The sequence below is a fragment of the Dendropsophus ebraccatus genome, chromosome 1 (assembly GCF_027789765.1).
Source record: "Dendropsophus ebraccatus isolate aDenEbr1 chromosome 1, aDenEbr1.pat, whole genome shotgun sequence".
In the NCBI taxonomy this organism is placed as follows: Eukaryota; Metazoa; Chordata; class Amphibia; order Anura; family Hylidae; genus Dendropsophus; species Dendropsophus ebraccatus.
Window position 1 is genome coordinate 214,520 of NC_091454.1, and position 18,557 is coordinate 233,076.

General features: G+C 55.9%; 1 protein-coding gene across 9 annotated transcripts in view; it reads left to right on the forward strand.

The window, feature by feature from the left end:
• The window catches only part of PTPRO (protein tyrosine phosphatase receptor type O), a 314,106-nt gene that overhangs the window by 198,322 nt on the left and 97,227 nt on the right, over positions 1 to 18,557 (forward strand). For all 9 annotated transcript variants that reach the window (XM_069963523.1, XM_069963520.1, XM_069963516.1 and 6 more), the window contains exons 11-12: positions 4,560 to 4,711; positions 13,793 to 13,913. In XM_069963523.1, the coding sequence (XP_069819624.1) occupies positions 4,560 to 4,711; positions 13,793 to 13,913 (273 nt within the window). The remainder of the gene's footprint in view (positions 1 to 4,559; positions 4,712 to 13,792; positions 13,914 to 18,557) is intronic.

Here is an 18,557-nt window from a genome sequence, read left to right on the forward strand (position 1 = left end):
CCAGGCTACAGACAGAATACAGGCTACATACAGAATACAGACTACAGCCAGGCCACAGACAGAATACAGACTACAGCCAGGCCACAGACAGGCTACAGACAGACTACAGCCAGGATACAGACAGACTATAGACAAAATACATGACTGCAGTATGATATACTTGGCTTCCCTAAGTACCACCATAACTTACCAATACCCCAACTCCCCACCCAGGGCTCATCCCCAATTCCGAACACTACCCCCCGTACCCAGTAAAGACACAACCAGCATATTGGAAAAAAGGCCGTGTTGGCCCTATTTATTAATACCAACATTATTTCCAATAAACATCATAAATAACATACCCAGAAAATTGTGCATAAAACATATAAACTCAACATAACAGCACACAGTGTAGGGACCTGAGTTTGACCTGGAGTAGAAGGTCCCCTTGGAGACCCCATTTTACTTCATTCTGACTCCTCTGCCCTCAGCCGCACTCGCCGACCCAAAGGCACCAATTCCCCTGTGGGCTTATTGCCCGACAGGACCCACCATAAATCCAGTTGGATGCATGTCTCCCACTCATGCACCTACAATTTGTCTCCAAGGGGCCCCCTTCTACCCCGCCAACCCAAGACCACGGAATACCAACTAAGGGAGGATGGGTGGGACTTTCACTTTCCTGACTAGGCGGGCAGTGACGTATTTCCGCCCGCCTCAGCTCTTATACCCCACCTAACCCCTCCTCCCGCGTGACTCTCTCTCTTCCACCCTGACCAGTTAACCCTTTCCCCTAATGACAAACCAGCCTAGTGCAGCCTGATTCAACTGAGTCAAGCCGCATTACGCTAGGGCTGCGCCTCCACTCCGTTGCTCCCAGACTACAGACAGGCTACAGACAGAATACAGACTACAGCCAGGCCACAGACAGGATACAGACAGACTATAGCCAGGCTACAGACAGAATACAGACTACAGACAGGCTACAGACAGGCCACAGACAGGATATAGACAGACTACACCCAGGCTACAGACAGGCTACAGCCAGACTACAGACTACAGCCAGGCCACAGCCAGGATACAGACAGACTACAGACAGGCTACAGACAGAATACAGACTACAGACAGGCTACAGACAGAATACAGACTACAGACAGGCTACAGACAGAATACAGACTACAGACAGGCTACAGACAGAATACAGACAGGCCACAGACAGGATACAGACAGACTAGACCCAGGCTACAGACAGGCTACAGCCAGACTACAGACTACAGCCAGGCCACAGCCAGGATACAGACAGACTATAGCCAGGCTACAGACAGACTACAGACAGAATACAGACTACAGACAGGCCACAGCCAGGATACAGACAGACTATAGCCAGGCTACAGACAGACTACAGCCAGACTACAGACTACAGCCAGGCCACAGCCAGGATACAGACAGACTATAGCCAGGCTACAGACAGACTACAGCCAGGCCACAGCCAGGATACAGACAGGCTACAGTCTACAGACAGGCTACAGACAGGCCACAGCCAGGATACAGACAGACTATAGCCAGGCTACAGACAGACTACAGACAGAATACAGACTACAGACAGGCTACAGCCAGACTACAGACTATAGCCAGGCCACAGCCAGGATACAGACAGACTATAGCCAGGTTACAGACAGGCTACAGACAGAATACAGACTACAGACAGACTACAGCCAGGCCACAGACAGAATACAGGCTACAGACAGACTACAGCCAGGCCACAGACAGAATACAGACTACAGCCAGGCCACAGACAGGCTACAGCCAGACTACAGACCACAGCCAGGCGACAGCCAGGATACAGACAGACTATAGCCAGGCTACAGACAGAATACAGACAGGCTACAGACAGGCTACAGACAACAGACAGGCTACAGACAGAATACAGACTACAGCCAGGCCACAGCCAGGATACAGACAGACTACAGCCAGGATACAGACAGAATACAGACTACAGACAGGCCGCAGACAGAATACAGACTACAGCCAGGCCACAGCCAGGATACAGACAGACTACAGCCAGGCCACAGACAGAATACAGACTACAGACAGGCCGCAGACAGAATACAGACTACAGACAGGCCACAGACAGGATACAGACAGACTACAGGCTACAGACAGACTACAGCCAGGCCACAGACAGAATACAGACTACAGCCAGGCCACAGACAGAATACAGACTACAGCCAGGCCACAGACAGAATACAGACTACAGACAGGCCACAGCCAGGATACAGACAGAATACAGGCTACAGACAGACTACAACCAGGCCACAGACAGAATACAGACTACAGCCAGGCCACAGACAGGCTACAGACAGACTACAGCCAGGCCACAGACAGGCTACAGAATACAGACAGGATACAGATAGGCTACAGCCAGACTACAGACCACAGCCAGGCGACAGCCAGGATACAGACAGACTATAGCCAGGCTACAGACAGACTACAGCCAGGCCACAGCCAGGATACAGCCAGACTACAGACCACAGCCAGGCGACAGCCAGGATACAGACAGACTATAGCCAGGCTACAGACAGGCTACAGACAGAATACAGACAGGCTACAGACAACAGACAGGCTACAGACAGAATACAGACTACAGCCAGGCCACAGCCAGGATACAGACAGACCATAGCCAGGCTACAGACAGAATACAGACTACAGACAGGCCACAGCCAGGATACAGACAGACTATAGCCAGGCTACAGACAGAATACAGACTACAGCCAGGCCACAGCCAGGATACAGACAGACTACAGCCAGACTACAGACTACAGCCAGGCTACAGACAGACTATAGCCAGGCTACAGACAGAATACAGACTACAGCCAGGCCACAGCCAAGATACAGCCAGACTACAGCCAGGATACAGACAGACTATAGCCAGGCTACATACAGAATACAGACTACAGCCAGGCCACAGACAGGCTACAGACAGACTACAGACAGACAACACCCAGGCTATAGACAGACTACAGGCTACAAACAGACTACAGACAGACTACAGTCCTGACTGTTCCTCTATATCCTGTATAGTCAGGGTTCCTCTTCCTCTATATGATCGGTGGTGGAGTCCTGGCTGTTCCTCTATATCCTGTATAGCTGGGGTTCCCCTTCCTCTATACTATCAGTGGTGGGGTCCTGGCTGTTCCCCTATATCCTATATAGTTGAGGTTCCTCTTCCTCTATACGATCAGTGGTGGGGTCCTGACTGTTCCTCTATATCCTGTATAGTTGGGGTTCCTCTTCCTCTATATGATCGGTGGTGGGGTCCTGACTGTTCCTCTATATCCTGTATAGTCAGGGTTCCTCTTCCTCTATATGATCGGTGGTGGGGTCCTGACTGTTCCTCTATATCCTGTGTAGTTGGGGTTCCTCTTCCTCTATATGATCGGTGGTGGGGTCCTGACTGTTCCTCTATATCCTGTATAGTCAGGGTTCCTCTTCCTCTATATGATCGGTGGTGGGGTCCTGGCTGTTCCCCTATATCCTGTATAGCTGGGGTTCCTCTTCCTCTATACGATCAGTGGTGGGGTCCTGGCTGTTCCCCTATATCCTATATAGTTGGGGTTCCTCTTCCTCTATACGATCAGTGGTGTCCTGGCTGTTCCTCTATATCCTATATAGTTGGGGTTCCTCTTCCTCTATACGATCAGTGGTGGGGTCCTGGCTGTTCCTCTATATCCTATATAGTTGGGGTTCCTCTTCCTCTATATGATCGGTGGTGGGGTCCTGGCTGTTCCCCTATATCCTGTATAGCTGGGGTTCCTCTTCCTCTATACGATCAGTGGTGGTGTCCTGGCTGTTCCCCTATATCCTATATAGTTGGGGTTCCTCTTCCTCTATACGATCAGTGGTGGTGTCCTGGCTGTTCCCCTATATCCTATATAGTTGGGGTTCCTCTTCCTCTATATGATCGGTGGTGGGGTCCTGACTGTTCCTCTATATCCTGTATAGTCAGGGTTCCTCTTCCTCTATATGATCGGTGGTGGGGTCCTGACTGTTCCTCTATATCCTGTATAGTCAGGGTTCCTCTTCCTCTATATGATTGGTGGTGGGGTCCTGGCTGTTCCCCTATATCCTGTATAGCTGGGGTTCCTCTTCCTCTATACGATCAGTGGTGGGGTCCTGGCTGTTCCCCTATATCCTATATAGTTGGGGTTCCTCTTCCTCTATATGATCAGTGGTGGTGTCCTGGCTGTTCCCCTATATCCTATATAGTTGGGGTTCCTCTTCCTCTATATGATCGGTGGTGGGGTCCTGGCTGTTCCTCTATATCCTATATAGTTGAGGTTCCTCTTCCTCTATACGATCAGTGGTGTCCTGGCTGTTCCTCTATATCCTGTATAGTTGGGGTTCCTCTTCCTCTATATGATCGGTGGTGGGGTCCTGACTGTTCCTCTATATCCTGTATAGTTGGGGTTCCTCTTCCTCTGTATGATCGGTGGTGGAGTCCTGGCTGTTGAGGTTCCTCTTTCTCTAAGGGAGGGTCTTGGCTGTCGGGGTTACTCTTACACTTGCTTCCTCTGCAGCCCCTGTAGCGCCTCACATTGTCCATATGGAATATGTCAGACCGCTCCTGTACGTCACCTGGAGATATGGAGAAGACGCTCTGGATTTGTCGCACTCCCGGATGTTACATTGGCAGGTGACGGCTGAAGGACGGAAGAGAATAAAGAAAAGTGTAAGTCTTAGTGTAAGGGGTTAATTCTCTCCAGGAATCGGGAGTCACATAGCCCCCCCGGTCACTATCTGTGTAATGTATTCCCCCCCCCATGCCTGGTCACTATCTGTGTAGTGTATTCCCCACCCCCCCCCATGCCTGGTCACTATCTGTGTAGTGTATTCCCCCCCCCCCCATGCCTGGTCACTATCTGTGTAGTGTATTCCCCCCCCCATGCCTGGTCACTATCTGTGTAGTGTATTCCCCCCCCATGCCTGGTCACTATCTGTGTAGTGTATCCCCCACCGCCCCCCATGCCTGGTCACTATCTGTGTAGTGTATCCCCCACCGCCCCCCAATGCCTGGTCACTATCTGTGTAGTGTATTCCCCCCCCCCATGCCTGGTCACTATCTGTGTAGTGTTTTCCCCCCCCCCCCCCCCATGCCTGGTCACTATCTGTGTAGTGTATTCCCCACCCCCCCCATGCCTGGTCACTATCTGTGTAGTGTATTCCCCCCCCCCCATGCCTGGTCACTATCTGTGTAATGTATTCCCCCCCCCCCCATGCCTGGTCACTATCTGTGTAGTGTATTCCCCCCCCATGCCTGGTCACTATCTGTGTAGTGTATTCCCCCCCCCATGCCTGGTCACTATCTGTGTAGTGTATTCCCCCCCCCCCATGCCTGGTCACTATCTGTGTTGTGTATTCCCCCCCCCCCATGCCTGGTCACTATCTGTGTATTCCCCCACCGCCCCCCATGCCTGGTCACTATCTGTGTATTCCCCCCCCCCCCATGCCTGGTCACTATCTGTGTATTCCCCCCCCCCCCCCATGCCAGGTCACTATCTGTGTATTCCCCCCCCCCCCCCCATGCCTGTCACTATCTGTGTAGTGTATTCCCCCCCCCCCCCATTGCCTGGTCACTATCTGTGTAGTTGTATTCCCCCCCCCCCCCATGCCTGGTCACTATCTGTGTAGTGTATTCCCCCACCCATGCCTGGTCCACTATCTGTGTATTCCCCCCCCCCCCATGCCTGGTCCACTATCTGTGTAGTGTATTCCGCCCCCCCATGCCTGGTCACTATCTGTGTAGTGTATCCCCCCCCATGCCTGGTCACTATCTGTGTTGTGTTTTCCCCCCCCCCCCCCATGCCTGGTCACTATCTGTGTAGTGTATTCCCCCCCCCCCCCATGCCTGGGTCACTATCTTGTGGTGTATTCCCCCCCCCCCCATGGCCTGGTCACATATCTGTGTATTCCCCCCCCCCCCATGCCTGGTCACTATCTGTGTATTCCCCCCCCCCCATGCCTGGTCACTATCTGTGTAGTGTATTCCCCCCCCATGCATGGTCACTATCTGTGTATTCCCCCCACCGCCCCCCATGCCTGGTCACTATCTGTGTAGTGTATTCCCCCCCCATGCCGTGGTCACTATCTGTGTAGTGTATCCCCCCCCCCCCCCATGCCTGGTCACTATCTGTGTATTCCCCCCCTTATGCCTGTCACTATCTGGTTAGTGTATTCCCCCCCCCATGCCTGGTCACTATCTGTGTATTCCCCCACCGCCCCCCATGCCTGGTACATATCTGTGTAGTGTATTCCCCCTTCCCCCCATGCCTGGTCCACTATCTGTGTAGTGTATTCCCCCCCCCATGCCTGGTCACTATCTGTGTATTCCCCCCGCCCCATGCCTGGTCACTAGCTGTGTAGTGTTTCCCCCCCCCCCCATGCCTGGTCACTATCTGTGTAGTGTATTCCCCCCCCCCCCATGCCTGGTCACTATCTGTGTGGTGTATTCCCCCCCCCATGCCTGGTCACTATCTGTGTATTCCCCCCCCCCCCCATGCCTGGTCACTATCTGTGTATTCCCCCCCCCCCCATGCCTGTCACTAGCTGTGTATTCCCCCCGCCCATGCCTGGTCACTATCTGTGTAGTGTATTCCCCCCCCATGCCTGGTCACTATCTGTGTAGTGTATTCCCCCCCCCCCCCATGCCTGGTCACTATCTGTGTAAGTGTATTCCCCCCCCCCCCATGCCTGGTCACTATCTGTGTATTCCCCCCCCCCCCCATGCCTGGTCACTATCTGTGTAGTGTATCCCCCACCGCCCCCCATGCCTGGTCACTATCGTGTTATTCGCCCCCCCCCCCATGCCTGGTCACTATCTGTGTAGTGTATTCCCCCCCCCCCATGCCTGGTCACTATCTGTGTAGTGTATCCCCCACCGCCCCCCATGCCTGGTCACTATCTGTGTATTCCCCCCCCCCCCATGCCTGGTCACTATCTGTGTAGTGTATTCCCCCCCCCCATAGCCTGGTCACTAGCTGTGTAGTGTCCCCCCCCCCCATGCCTGGTCACTATCTGTGTAGTGTATTCCCCCCCCCCATGCCTGGTCACTATCTGTGTAGTGTATTCCCCCCCCATGCCTGGTCACTATCTGTGTAGTGTATTCCCCCCCCCCCATGCCTGGTCACTATCTGTGTAGTGTATTCCCCCCCCCCCATGCCTGGTCACTATCTGTGTAGTGTATTCACCCCCCCCCCATGCCTGGTCACTATCTGTGTATTCCCCCCCCCCCATGCCTGGTCACTATCTGTGTATTCCCCCCCCCCCCCATGCCTGGTCACTATCTGTGTATTCCCCCCCCCCCCATGCCTGGTCACTATCTGTGTAGTGTAGTTCTCCCCCCCATGCCTGGTCACTATCTGTGTAGTGTATTCCCCCCCCATGCCTGGTCACTTTCTGTGTAGTGTTTTCCCCCCCCCCCCCATGCCTGGTCACTATCTGTGTATTCCCCCCCCCCCCATGCCTGGTCACTATCTGTGTATTCCCCCCCCCCCCCCATGCCTGGTCACTATCTGTGTAGTGTATTCCCCCCCCCATGCCTGGTCACTATCTGTGTAGTGTATTCCCCCCCCCCCCATGCCTGGTCACTATACTGTGTAGTGTATTCCCCCCCCCATGCCTGGTCACTATCTGTGTAGTGTATTCCTCCCCCCCCCCCCCCCATGCCTGTCACTATCTGGGTAGTGGTATTCCCCCCCCCCCCCCCATGCCTGGTCACTATCTGTGTAGTGTATTCACCCCCCCCCCATGCCTGGTCACTATCTGTGTATTCCCCCCCGCCTAGCCTGGTCACTATCTGTGTATTCCCTCCCCCCCCGCATGCCTGGTCCACTATTCGTGTATCCCCCCCCCCCCCCATGCTGGTCTCTACTGTCACTATAGTGTAGTGCTCCCCCCTCCATGCCTGGTCAACTATCTGTGTAGTTCCACCCGCCCCCCCCCATGCCTGGTCACTATCTGTGTAGTGTATTCCCCCCCCCCCATGCCTGGTCACTATCTGTGTAGTGTATTCCCCCCCCCCCCCTGCCTGGTCACTATCTGTGTTTTCCCCCCCCCCCCCATGCCTGGTCACTATCTGTGTTGTGTATTCCCCCCCCCCCCCCCTATGCCTGGTCACTATCTGTGTATTCCCCCCCCGCCCATGCCTGGTCACTATCTGTGTAATTCCCCCCCCCATGGCCTGGTCAACTATCGTGTGTAGTGTATTCCCCCCCCCCATGCCTGGCTCACTATCTGTGTAGTGTATTCCCCCCCCCCCCTGATGCCTGGTCACGATCTGTGTAACTTCCCACCCCCATGCCCGGTTCACTATCTCTGTTATTCCCCCCCCAGCCTGGTCGCTATCTGTGTAGTGAATTCCCCCCCCCCCCATGGCCTGGTCACGATCTGTGGATTGTATTCCCCCCCCCCCCCCATGCCTTGTCACTATCTGTGTAGTGTATTCCCGCCTCCCCCATGCCTGGTCACTATCTGTGTATTCCCCCCCCCGATGCCGTGGTCAACTATCTGTGTATTCCCCCCCCCCCCCCCATGGCCCCCCCAATTGGTCACTATCTGTGTTATTCCCCCCCCCATGCCTGGGTCACTATCTGTGTATTCCCCCCCCCCCATGCCCTGGTCACTATCTGTGTAGTGTATTCCCCCCCCCCCCCCCCCCTGCCTGGTCACTATCTGTGTTGTGTATTCCCCCCCCCCCCCATGCCTGGTCACTATCTGTGTAGTGTATTCCCCCCCCCCATGCCTGGTCACTATCTGTGTAGTGTATTCCCCCCCATGCCTGGTCACTATCTGTGTTGTGTATTCCCCCCCCCCCCCCCATGCCTGGTCACTATCTGTGTAGTGTATTCCCCCCCCCCCATGCCTGGTCACTATCTGTGTAGTGTATTCCCCCCCTTCCCCCCATGCCTGGTCACTATCTGTGTAGTGTATTCCCCCCCTTCCCCCCATGCCTGGTCACTATCTGTGTGGTGTATTCCCCCCCCCCCATGCCTGGTCACTATCTGTGTATTCCCCCCCCCCCCCCATGCCTGGCCACTATCTGTGTAGTGTATTCCCCCCCCCCATGCCTGGTCACTATCTGTGTAGTGTATTCCCCCCCTTCCCCCCATGCCTGGTCACTATCTGTGTATTCCCCCCCCCCCCCATGCCTGGTCACTATCTGTGTAGTGTATTCCCCCCCCCCCATGCCTGGTCACTATCTGTGTGGTGTATTCCCCCCCCCCCCATGCCTGGTCACTATCTGTGTAGTGTATTCCCCCCCCCCCATGCCTGGTCACTATCTGTGTATTCCCCCCCCCATGCCTGGTCACTATCTGTGTAGTGTATTCCCCCCCCCCCCCCCCTGCCTGGTCACTATCTGTGTAGTGTATTCCCCCCCCCCCATGCCTGGTCACTATCTGTGTATTCCCCCCCCCCCCCATGCCTGGTCACTATCTGTGTAGTGTATTCCCCCCCCCCCATGCCTGGTCACTATCTGTGTAGTGTATTCCCCCCCCCCCCCATGCCTGGTCACTATCTGTGTATTCCCCCCCCCCCCATGCCTGGTCACTATCTGTGTAGTGTATTCCCCCCCCCCCCATGCCTGGTCACTATCTGTGTAGTGTATTCCCCCCCCCCCATGCCTGGTCACTATCTGTGTAGTGTATTCCCCCCCCCATGCCTGGTCACTATCTGTGTATTCCCCCCCCCCCCCATGCCTGGTCACTATCTGTGTATTCCCCCCCCCATGCCTGGTCACTATCTGTGTAGTGTATTCCCCCCCCCCCCCCCATGCCTGGTCACTATCTGTGTAGTGTATTCCCCCCCCCCCCCCCCATGCCTGGTCACTATCTGTGTATTCCCCCCCCCCCCCCCATGCCTGGTCACTATCTGTGTAGTGTATTCCCCCCCCCCCATGCCTGGTCACTATCTGTGTAGTGTATTCCCCCCCCCCCCCATGCCTGGTCACTATCTGTGTTGTGTATTCCCCCCCCCCCCCAGGCCTGGTCACTATCTGTGTTGTTTATTCCCCCCCCCCCCCATGCCTGGTCACTATCTGTGTAGTGTATTCCCCCCCCCATGCCTGGTCACTATCTGTGTATTCCCCCCCCCCATGCCTGGTCACTATCTGTGTAGTGTATATCCACCCCCCCCATGCGTGGTCACTATCTGTGTAGTTGTTATCCCCCCCCCCCCATGCCTGGTCCACTATCTGTGTAGTGTATTTCCCCCCCCCATGCCTGGTCGACTATCTGTGTAGTGTATTCCCCCCCCCCCATGCTCGGGCACTATCTGTGTAGGTTATTCCCCCCCCACATGCTGGTCACTATCGTGATACTTCCCCACCCATGCCTGGGTCACTATCTGTGTAGTGTATTCCCTCCCCCCATGCCTTGGTCACTATCTGTGTAGTGTATCCCCCCCCACACCATGCCTTGGTCACTATCTGTGTAGTGTATTCCCCCCCCCCATGCCTGGTCACTATCTGTGTAGTTGTATTCCCCCCCCCCCCATGCCTGGTCACTATCTGTGTTGTTTTTTCCCCCCCCCCCCCCCATGCCTGGTCACTATCTGTGTAGTGTATTCCCCCCCCCCCCCCCCATGCCTGGTCACTATCTGTGTAGTGTATTCCCCCCCCCATGCTGGTCACTATCTGTGTAGTGTATTCCCCCCCCCCCCCCCCATGCCTGGTCACTATCGTGTATGTAGGTGTATTCCCCCCCCCACCCACCCCCCCCCCATGCCGGTCCACTAATCTGTGTATTGTAGTCCGTCTTCCACCCCCACCCCATCGCCTGGCTCACTATCGTGTGTATTCCCCCCCCCCAATTGCCTGGTCACTATCTTGTGTATTCCCCCCCCCCCCCCCATGCCTTGGCACTATCTGTGTAGTGGTATTCCCCCCCCCATGGCCTGGTCACTATCTGTGTAGTGGTATTCCCCCCCCCCCCTATGCCCTGGTCACTATCTGTGTAGTGTATTCCCCCCCCCATGCCCTGGTCACTATCTGTGTCTTATTCCTCCCCCCACCCCATGCCTGGTCACTTCTCTGTGTATTCCCCCCCCCCACCCAGCCGGTCACTATCTGTGTAGTGTAGTTCCCCCCCCCCATGGCCTGGTCCACTATCTCATGTGTAGATGTATTCCCCCCCCCACCCCATGCCTGGTCACTATCTGTGTATTCCCCCCCCGCCCCATGCCTGGTCACTATCTGTGTAGTGTATTCCCCCCCCATGCCTGGTCACTATCTGTGTAGTGTATTCCCCCCCCCCCCATGCCTGGTCACTATCTGTGTAGTGTATTCCCCCCCCCATGCCTGGTCACTATCTGTGGGTGTATTCCCCCCCCCCCCCCCCATGCCTGGTCACTATCTGTGTATTCCCCCCCCGCCCCATGCCTGGTCACTATCTGTGTAGTGTATTCCCCCCCGCCCATGCCTGGTCACTATCTGTGTAGTGTATTCCCCCCCCCCCCCCCCCCCCATGCCTGGTCACTATCTGTGTAGTGTATTCCCCCCCGCACCATGCCTGGTTCACTATCTGTGTAGTGTATTCCCCCCCCCCATGCCTGGTCACTATCTGTCTATCTGTGTAGTGTATTCCCCCCCCCATGCCTGGTCACTATCTGTGTATTCCTCCCCCCCCCATGCCTGGTCACTATCTGTGTATTCCCCCCCCCCCCATGCCTGGTCACTATCTGTGTAGTGTATTCCCCCCCCCCCATGCCTGGTCACTATCTGTGTAGTGTATTTCCCCCCCCCCCCCCCATGCCTGGTCACTATCTGTGTATTCCCCCCACCCCATGCCTGGTCACTATCTGTGTAGTGTATTCCCCCCCCCCCCCCCCCATGCCTGGTCACTATCTGTGTAGTGTATTCCCCCCCCCCCATGCCTGGTCACTATCTGTGTATTCCCCCCCCGCCCATGCCTGGTCACTATCTGTGTAGTGTATTCCCCCCCCCATGCCTGGTCACTATCTGTGTATTCCCCCCCGCCCCCATGCCTGGGTCACTATCTGTGTAGTGTATTCCCCCCCCCCCCCCCCATGCCTGGTCACTATCTGTGTAGTGTATTCCCCCCCCCATGCCTGGTCACTATCTGTGTATTCCCCCCCCCCATGCCTGGTCACTATCTGTGTAGTGTATTCCCCCCCCCCCCCATGCCTGGTCACTATCTGTGTAGTGTATTCCCCCCCCCCCCATGCCTGGTCACTATCTGTGTATTCCCCCCCCCCCCATGCCTGGTCACTATCTGTGTATTCCCCCCCGCCCCATGCCTGGTCACTATCTGTGTAGTGTATTCCCCCCCCCATGCCTGGTCACTATCTGTGTAGTGTATTCCCCCCCCCCCATGCCTGGTCACTATCTGTGTAGTGTATTCCCCCCCCCCCCCCCCCCCCATGCCTGGTCACTATCTGTGTTTTCCCCCCCGCCCCATGCCTGGTCACTATCTGTGTAGTGTATTCCCCCCCCCCCCCCCCCCATGCCTGGTCACTATCTGTGTAGTGTATTCCCCCCCCCCCCCCCCCCCCCCCCCATGCCTGGTCACTATCTGTGTAGTGTATTCCCCCCCGCCCCATGCCTGGTCACTATCTGTGTAGTGTATTCCCCCCCCCCCATGCCTGGTCACTATCTGTGTTGTGTATTCCCCCCCCCATGCCTGGTCACTATCTGTGTAGTGTATTCCCCCCCCCATGCCTGGTCACTATCTGTGTATTCCCCCCCCCATGCCTGGTCACTATCTGTGTATTCCCCCCCCCCATGCCTGGTCACTATCTGTGTATTCCCCCACCGCCCCCCATGCCTGGTCACTATCTGTGTAGTGTATTCCCCCCCCCCCCCCCCCATGCCTTGTCACTATCTGTGTAGTGTATTCCCCCCCCCCTGCCTGGTCACTATCTGTGTAGTGTATTCCCCCCCCCCCCCCCCCCATGCCTGGTCACTATCTGTGTAGTGTATTCCCCCCCCCCCCATGCCTGGTCACTATCTGTGTAGTGTATTCCCCCCCCCATGCCTGGTCACTATCTGTGTTGTGTATTCCCCCCCCCCATGCCTGGTCACTATCTGTGTAGTGTATTCCCCCCCCCATGCCTGGTCACTATCTGTGTAGTGTATTCCCCCCCCCATGCCGGGTCACTATCTGTGTATTCCTCCCCCCCCCCCCCCATGCCTGGTCACTATCTGTGTATTCCCCCCCCCCCATGCCTGGTCACTATCTGTGTAGTGTATTCCCCCCCCCATGCCTGGTCACTATCTGTGTATTCCCCCCCCCATGCCTGGTCACTATCTGTGTAGTGTATTCCCCCCCCCATGCCTGGTCACTATCTGTGTATTCCTCCCCCCCCCCCCCATGCCTGGTCACTATCTGTGTATTCCTCCCCCCCCCCATGCCTGGTCACTATCTGTGTAGTGTATTCCCCCCCCCCCCATGCCTGGTCACTATCTGTGTATTCCCCCCCGCCCCATGCCTGGTCACTATCTGTGTAGTGTATTCCCCCCCCCCATGCCTGGTCACTATCTGTGTATTCCCCCCCCCCCATGCCTGGTCACTATCTGTGTAGTGTATTCCCCCCCCCCATGCCTGGTCACTATCTGTGTAGTGTATCCCCCACCGCCCCCCATGCCTGGTCACTATCTGTGTATTCCCCCCCCCCATGCCTGGTCACTATCTGTGTAGTGTATTCCCCCCCCCATGCCTGGTCACTATCTGTGTAGTGTATTGCGCACTCCCCTTGTTAATATCCTGAGTAATTTTTATCGCTTTTTTACTTTTTCCAGGTGTCCAGAACAACAATGACGGCCGTGCTGAGTCTTCCAGCTGGAGACATCTACAACATCACGGTCACCGCCTGTACGGAGAGGAGCAGTAATAACTCCCTGCCACAAACAGTGAGGTTAGGTGAGTGTGCGGGGTCATCTCTGCTGTATATGGGGGGGTAGGTGAGTGTGTGGGGTCATCTTTGCTGTATATGGGGGGGGGGTAGGTGAGTGTGCGAGGGTCTTCTCTGCTGTATATGCGGGGGTTAGGTGAGTGTGCGGGGTCATCTCTGCTGTATATGGGGGGTTAGGTGAGTGTGCGGGGTCATCTCTGCTGTATATGGGGGGTTAGGTGAGTGTGCGGGGTCATCTCTGCTCTATATGGGGGGGAGGTAGGTGAGTGTGTGGGGTCATCTCTGCTGTATATGGGGGGGGTTAGGTGAGTGTGTGGGGTCTTCTCTGCTGTATATGGGGGGGTTAGGTGAGTGTGCGAGGGTCATATCTGATATATATAGGGGGGTTAGGTGAGTGTGCGGGGTCTTCTCTGCTGTATATGGGGGGGAGGTAGGTGAGTTTGCGGTGTCATCTCTGCTGTAAATGGGGGGTTTAGGTGAGTGTGCGGGGTCTTCTCTGCTGTATATGGGGGGGGGGGGTAGGTGAGTGTGCGGGGTCTTCTCTGCTGTATATGGGGGGGAGGTAGGTGAGTGCGGGGTCATCTCTGCTGTATATTGGGGGGGTTAGGTGAGTGTGCGGGGTCATTTCTGCTGAATATGGGGGGGAAGTGTGCGGGGTCATCTCTGCTGTATATGGGGGGGGTAGGTGAGTGTGTGGGGTCATCTTTGCTGTATATGGGGGGGGGGTAGGTGAGTGTGCGAGGGTCTTCTCTGCTGTATATGGGGGGGAGGTAGGTGAGTGCGGGGTCATCTCTGCTGTATTTGGGGGGGGTGAGTGTGCGGGGTCATCTCTGCTGTATATGTGGGGGTAGGTGACTGTGGGGGGTCTTCTCTGCTGTATATGTGGGGGGTAGGTGAGTGTGCGAGGGTCTTCTCTGCTGTATATGCGGGGTTAGGTGAGTGTGCGGGGTCATCTCTGCTGTATATGGGGGGGTTAGGTGAGTGTGCGGGGTCATCTCTGCTGTATATGGGGGGTTAGGTGAGTGTGCGGGGTCATCTCTGCTCTATATGGGGGGGAGGTAGGTGAGTGTGTGGGGTCATCTCTGCTGTATATGGGGGGGGTTAGGTGAGTGTGCGGGGTCATCTCTGCTGTATATGGGGGGTTAGGTGAGTGTGCGGGGTCATCTCTGCTCTATATGGGGGGTTAGGTGAGTGTGCGGGGTCATCTCTGCTGTATATGGGGGGGGGGTTAGGTGAGTGTGCGGGGTCATCTCTGCTGTAAATGGGGGGTTTAGGTGAGTGTGCGGGGTCTTCTCTGCTGTATATGGGGGGTTAGGTGAGTGTGCGGGGTCTTCTCTGCTGTATATGGGGGGGGTAGGTGAGTGTGCGGGGTCTTCTCTGCTGTATATGGGGGGGTAGGTGAGTGTGAGGCGTCTTCTCTGCAGTATATGGGGGGTTAGGTGAGTGTGCGAGGGTCTTCTCTGCTGTATATGGGGGGGTTAGGTGAGTGCGGGGTCATCTCTGCTGTATATGGGGGGGTAGGTGAGTGTGCGAGGGTCTTCTCTGCTGTATATGGGGGGGTAGGTGAGTGCGGGGTCATCTCTGCTGTATATGGGGGGTAGGTGAGTGTGTGGTCATCTCTGCTGTATATGGGGGGGTAGGTGAGTGTGTGGTGTCATCTCTGCTGTATATGGGGGGGTTAGGTGAGTGTGTGGGGTCTTCTCTGCTGTATATGGGGGGGTTAGGTGAGTGTGCGAGGGTCATATCTGATATATATAGGGGGGTTAGGTGAGTGTGCGGGGTCTTCTCTGCTGTATATGGGGGGGAGGTAGGTGAGTTTGCGGTGTCATCTCTGCTGTATATGGGGGGTAGGTGAGTGTGCGAGGGTCTTCTCTGCTGTATATGGGGGGGTTAGGTGAGTGTGCGGGGTCTTCTCTGCTGTATATGTGGGGTTAGGTAAGTGTGCGGGGTCTTCTCTGCTGTATATGGGGGGGTAGGTGAGTGTGCGAGGGTCATCTCTGCTGTATATGGGCGGGGAAGGGGAGTGTGCGGGTTCTTCTCTGCTGTATATGGGGGGGGGTAGGTGAGTGTGCGGGGTCTTCTCTGCTGTATATGGGGGGGGAGGTAGGTGAGTTTGCGGTGTCATCTCTGCTGTATATGGGGGGGTAGGTGAGTGTGCGAGGGTCTTCTCTGCTGTATATGGGGGGGTTAGGTGAGTGTGCGGGGTCTTCTCTGCTGTATATGGGGGGGTAGGTGAGTGTGCGAGGGTCTTCTCTGCTGTATATGGGGGGGTTAGGTGAGTGTGCGGGGTCTTCTCTGCTGTATATGGGGGGGTAGGTGAGTGTGCGAGGGTCTTCTCTGCTGTATATGGGGGGGTTAGGTGAGTGTGCGGGGTCTTCTCTGCTGTATATGGGGGGTTAGGTGAGTGTGTGGGGTCATCTCTGCTGTATATGTGGGGGGGAGTAGGTGAGTGTGCGGGGTCTTCTCTGCTGTATATGGGGGGGGTAGGTGAGTGTGTTGTGTCATCTCTGCTGTATATGGGGGGGTTAGGTGAGTGTGCGGGGTCTTCTCTGATGTATATGGGGGGGGTAGGTGAGTGTGCGGGGTCTTCTCTGCTGTATATGGGGGGGTTAGGTGAGTGTGTGGGGTCTTCTCTGCTGTATATGGGGGGGTTAGGTGAGTGTGCGAGGGTCATATCTGATATATATAGGGGGGTTAGGTGAGTGTGCGGGGTCTTCTCTGCTGTATATGGGGGGGAGGTAGGTGAGTTTGCGGTGTCATCTCTGCTGTATATGGGGGGTAGGTGAGTGTGCGAGGGTCTTCTCTGCTGTATATGGGGGGGTTAGGTGAGTGTGCGGGGTCATCTCTGCTGTATATGGGGGGGTTGGTGAGTGTGCGGGGTCATCTCTGTTGTATATGTGGGGTTAGGTGAGTGTGCGGGGTCTTCTCTGCTGTATATGGGGGGGTAGGTGAGTGTGCGGGGTCTTCTCTGCTGTATATGGGGGGTTAGGTGAGTGTGCGGCGTCTTCTCTGCAGTATATGGGGGGTTAGGTGAGTGTGCGAGGATCTTCTCTGCTGTATATGGGGGGGTTAGGTGAGTGCGGGGTCATCTCTGCTGTATATGGGGGGGTAGGTGAGTGTGTTGTGTCATCTCTGCTGTATATGGGGGGGTTAGGTGAGTGTGCAGGGTCTTCTCTGATGTATATGGGGGGGAGGTAGGTGAGTTTGCGGTGTCATCTCTGCTGTATATGGGGGGGTAGGTGAGTGTGCGAGGGTCTTCTCTGCTGTATATGGGGGGGTTAGGTGAGTGTGCGGGGTCTTCTCTGCTGTATATGGGGGGGTTGGTGAGTGTGCGGGGTCATCTCTGTTGTATGTGTGGGGTTAGGTGAGTGTGCGGGGTCTTCTCTGCTGTATATGGGGGGGTAGGTGAGTGTGCGAGGGTCATCTTTGCTGTATATGGGCGGGGTAGGTGAGTGTGTGGGGTCATCTCTGCTGTATATGTGGGGGGGAGTAGGTGAGTGTGCGGGGTCTTCTCTGCTGTATATGGGGGGGTAGGTGAGTGTGCGGGGTCTTCTCTGCTGTATATGGGGGGGGTAGGTGAGTGTGCGGGGTCATCTCTGCTGTATATGGGGGGTAAGGTGAGTGTGCGGGGTCATCTCTGCTGTATATGGGCGGGGGGGGGGGGGTAGGTGAATGTGCGAGGGTCATCTCTGCTGTATATGGGGGGGTTGGTGAGTGTGCGGGGTCATCTCTGCTGTATATGGGGGGGTAGGTGAGTGTGCGGGGTCTTCTCTGCTGTATATGGGGAGGGTTAGGTGAGTGTGCGGGGTCATCTTTGCTGTATATGGGGGGGGGGTTAGTTGAGTGTGCGGGGTCTTCCCTGCTGTATATGGGGGGTTAGGTGAGTGTGCCCGGTCATCTCTGCTGTATATGGGGGGTTAGGTGAGTGTGCGGGGTCTTCTCTGCTGTATATGGGGGGTTAGGTGAGTGTGCGAGGGTCTTCTCTCCTGTATATGGGGGGGTTAGGTGAGTGTGCGGGGTCATCTTTGCTGTATATGGGGGGGGGGGTTAGGTGAGTGTGCGGGGTCATCTCTGCTGTATGTGGGGGGTTAGGTGAGTGTGCTGGGCCTTCTCTGCTATATATGGGGGGTTAGGTGAGAGTGCGGGGTCATCTCTGCTGTATATTGGGGGGGTTAGGTGAGTGTGTGGGGTCATCTCTGCTGTATATTGGGGGGTTAGGTGATGGTGCGGGGTCATCTTTGCTGTATATGGGGGGGTAGGTGAGTGTGCGGGGTCTTCTCTGCTGTATGTGGGGGGTTAGGTGAGTGTGCGAGGTTTTCTCTGCTGTATATGGGGGGTTAGGTGAGTGTGCAGGGTCTTCTCTGCTGTATATGGGGGGTTAGGTGAGTGTGCGAGGGTCTTCTCTGCTGTATATGGGGGGGTTAAGGTGAGTGCGGGGTCATCTCTGCTGTATTTGGGGGGGTAGGAGAGTGTGCGGCGTCTTCTCTGCTGTATATGGGGGGTTAGGTGAGTGTGCAGGGTCATCTCTGCTGTATATGGGGGGGTTAGGTGAGTGTGCGGGGTTTTCTTTGCTGTATATGGGGGGTAGGTGAGTGTGCGAGGTTTTCTCTGCTGTATATGAGGGGGTGAGTGTGCGGGGTCTTCTCTGCTGT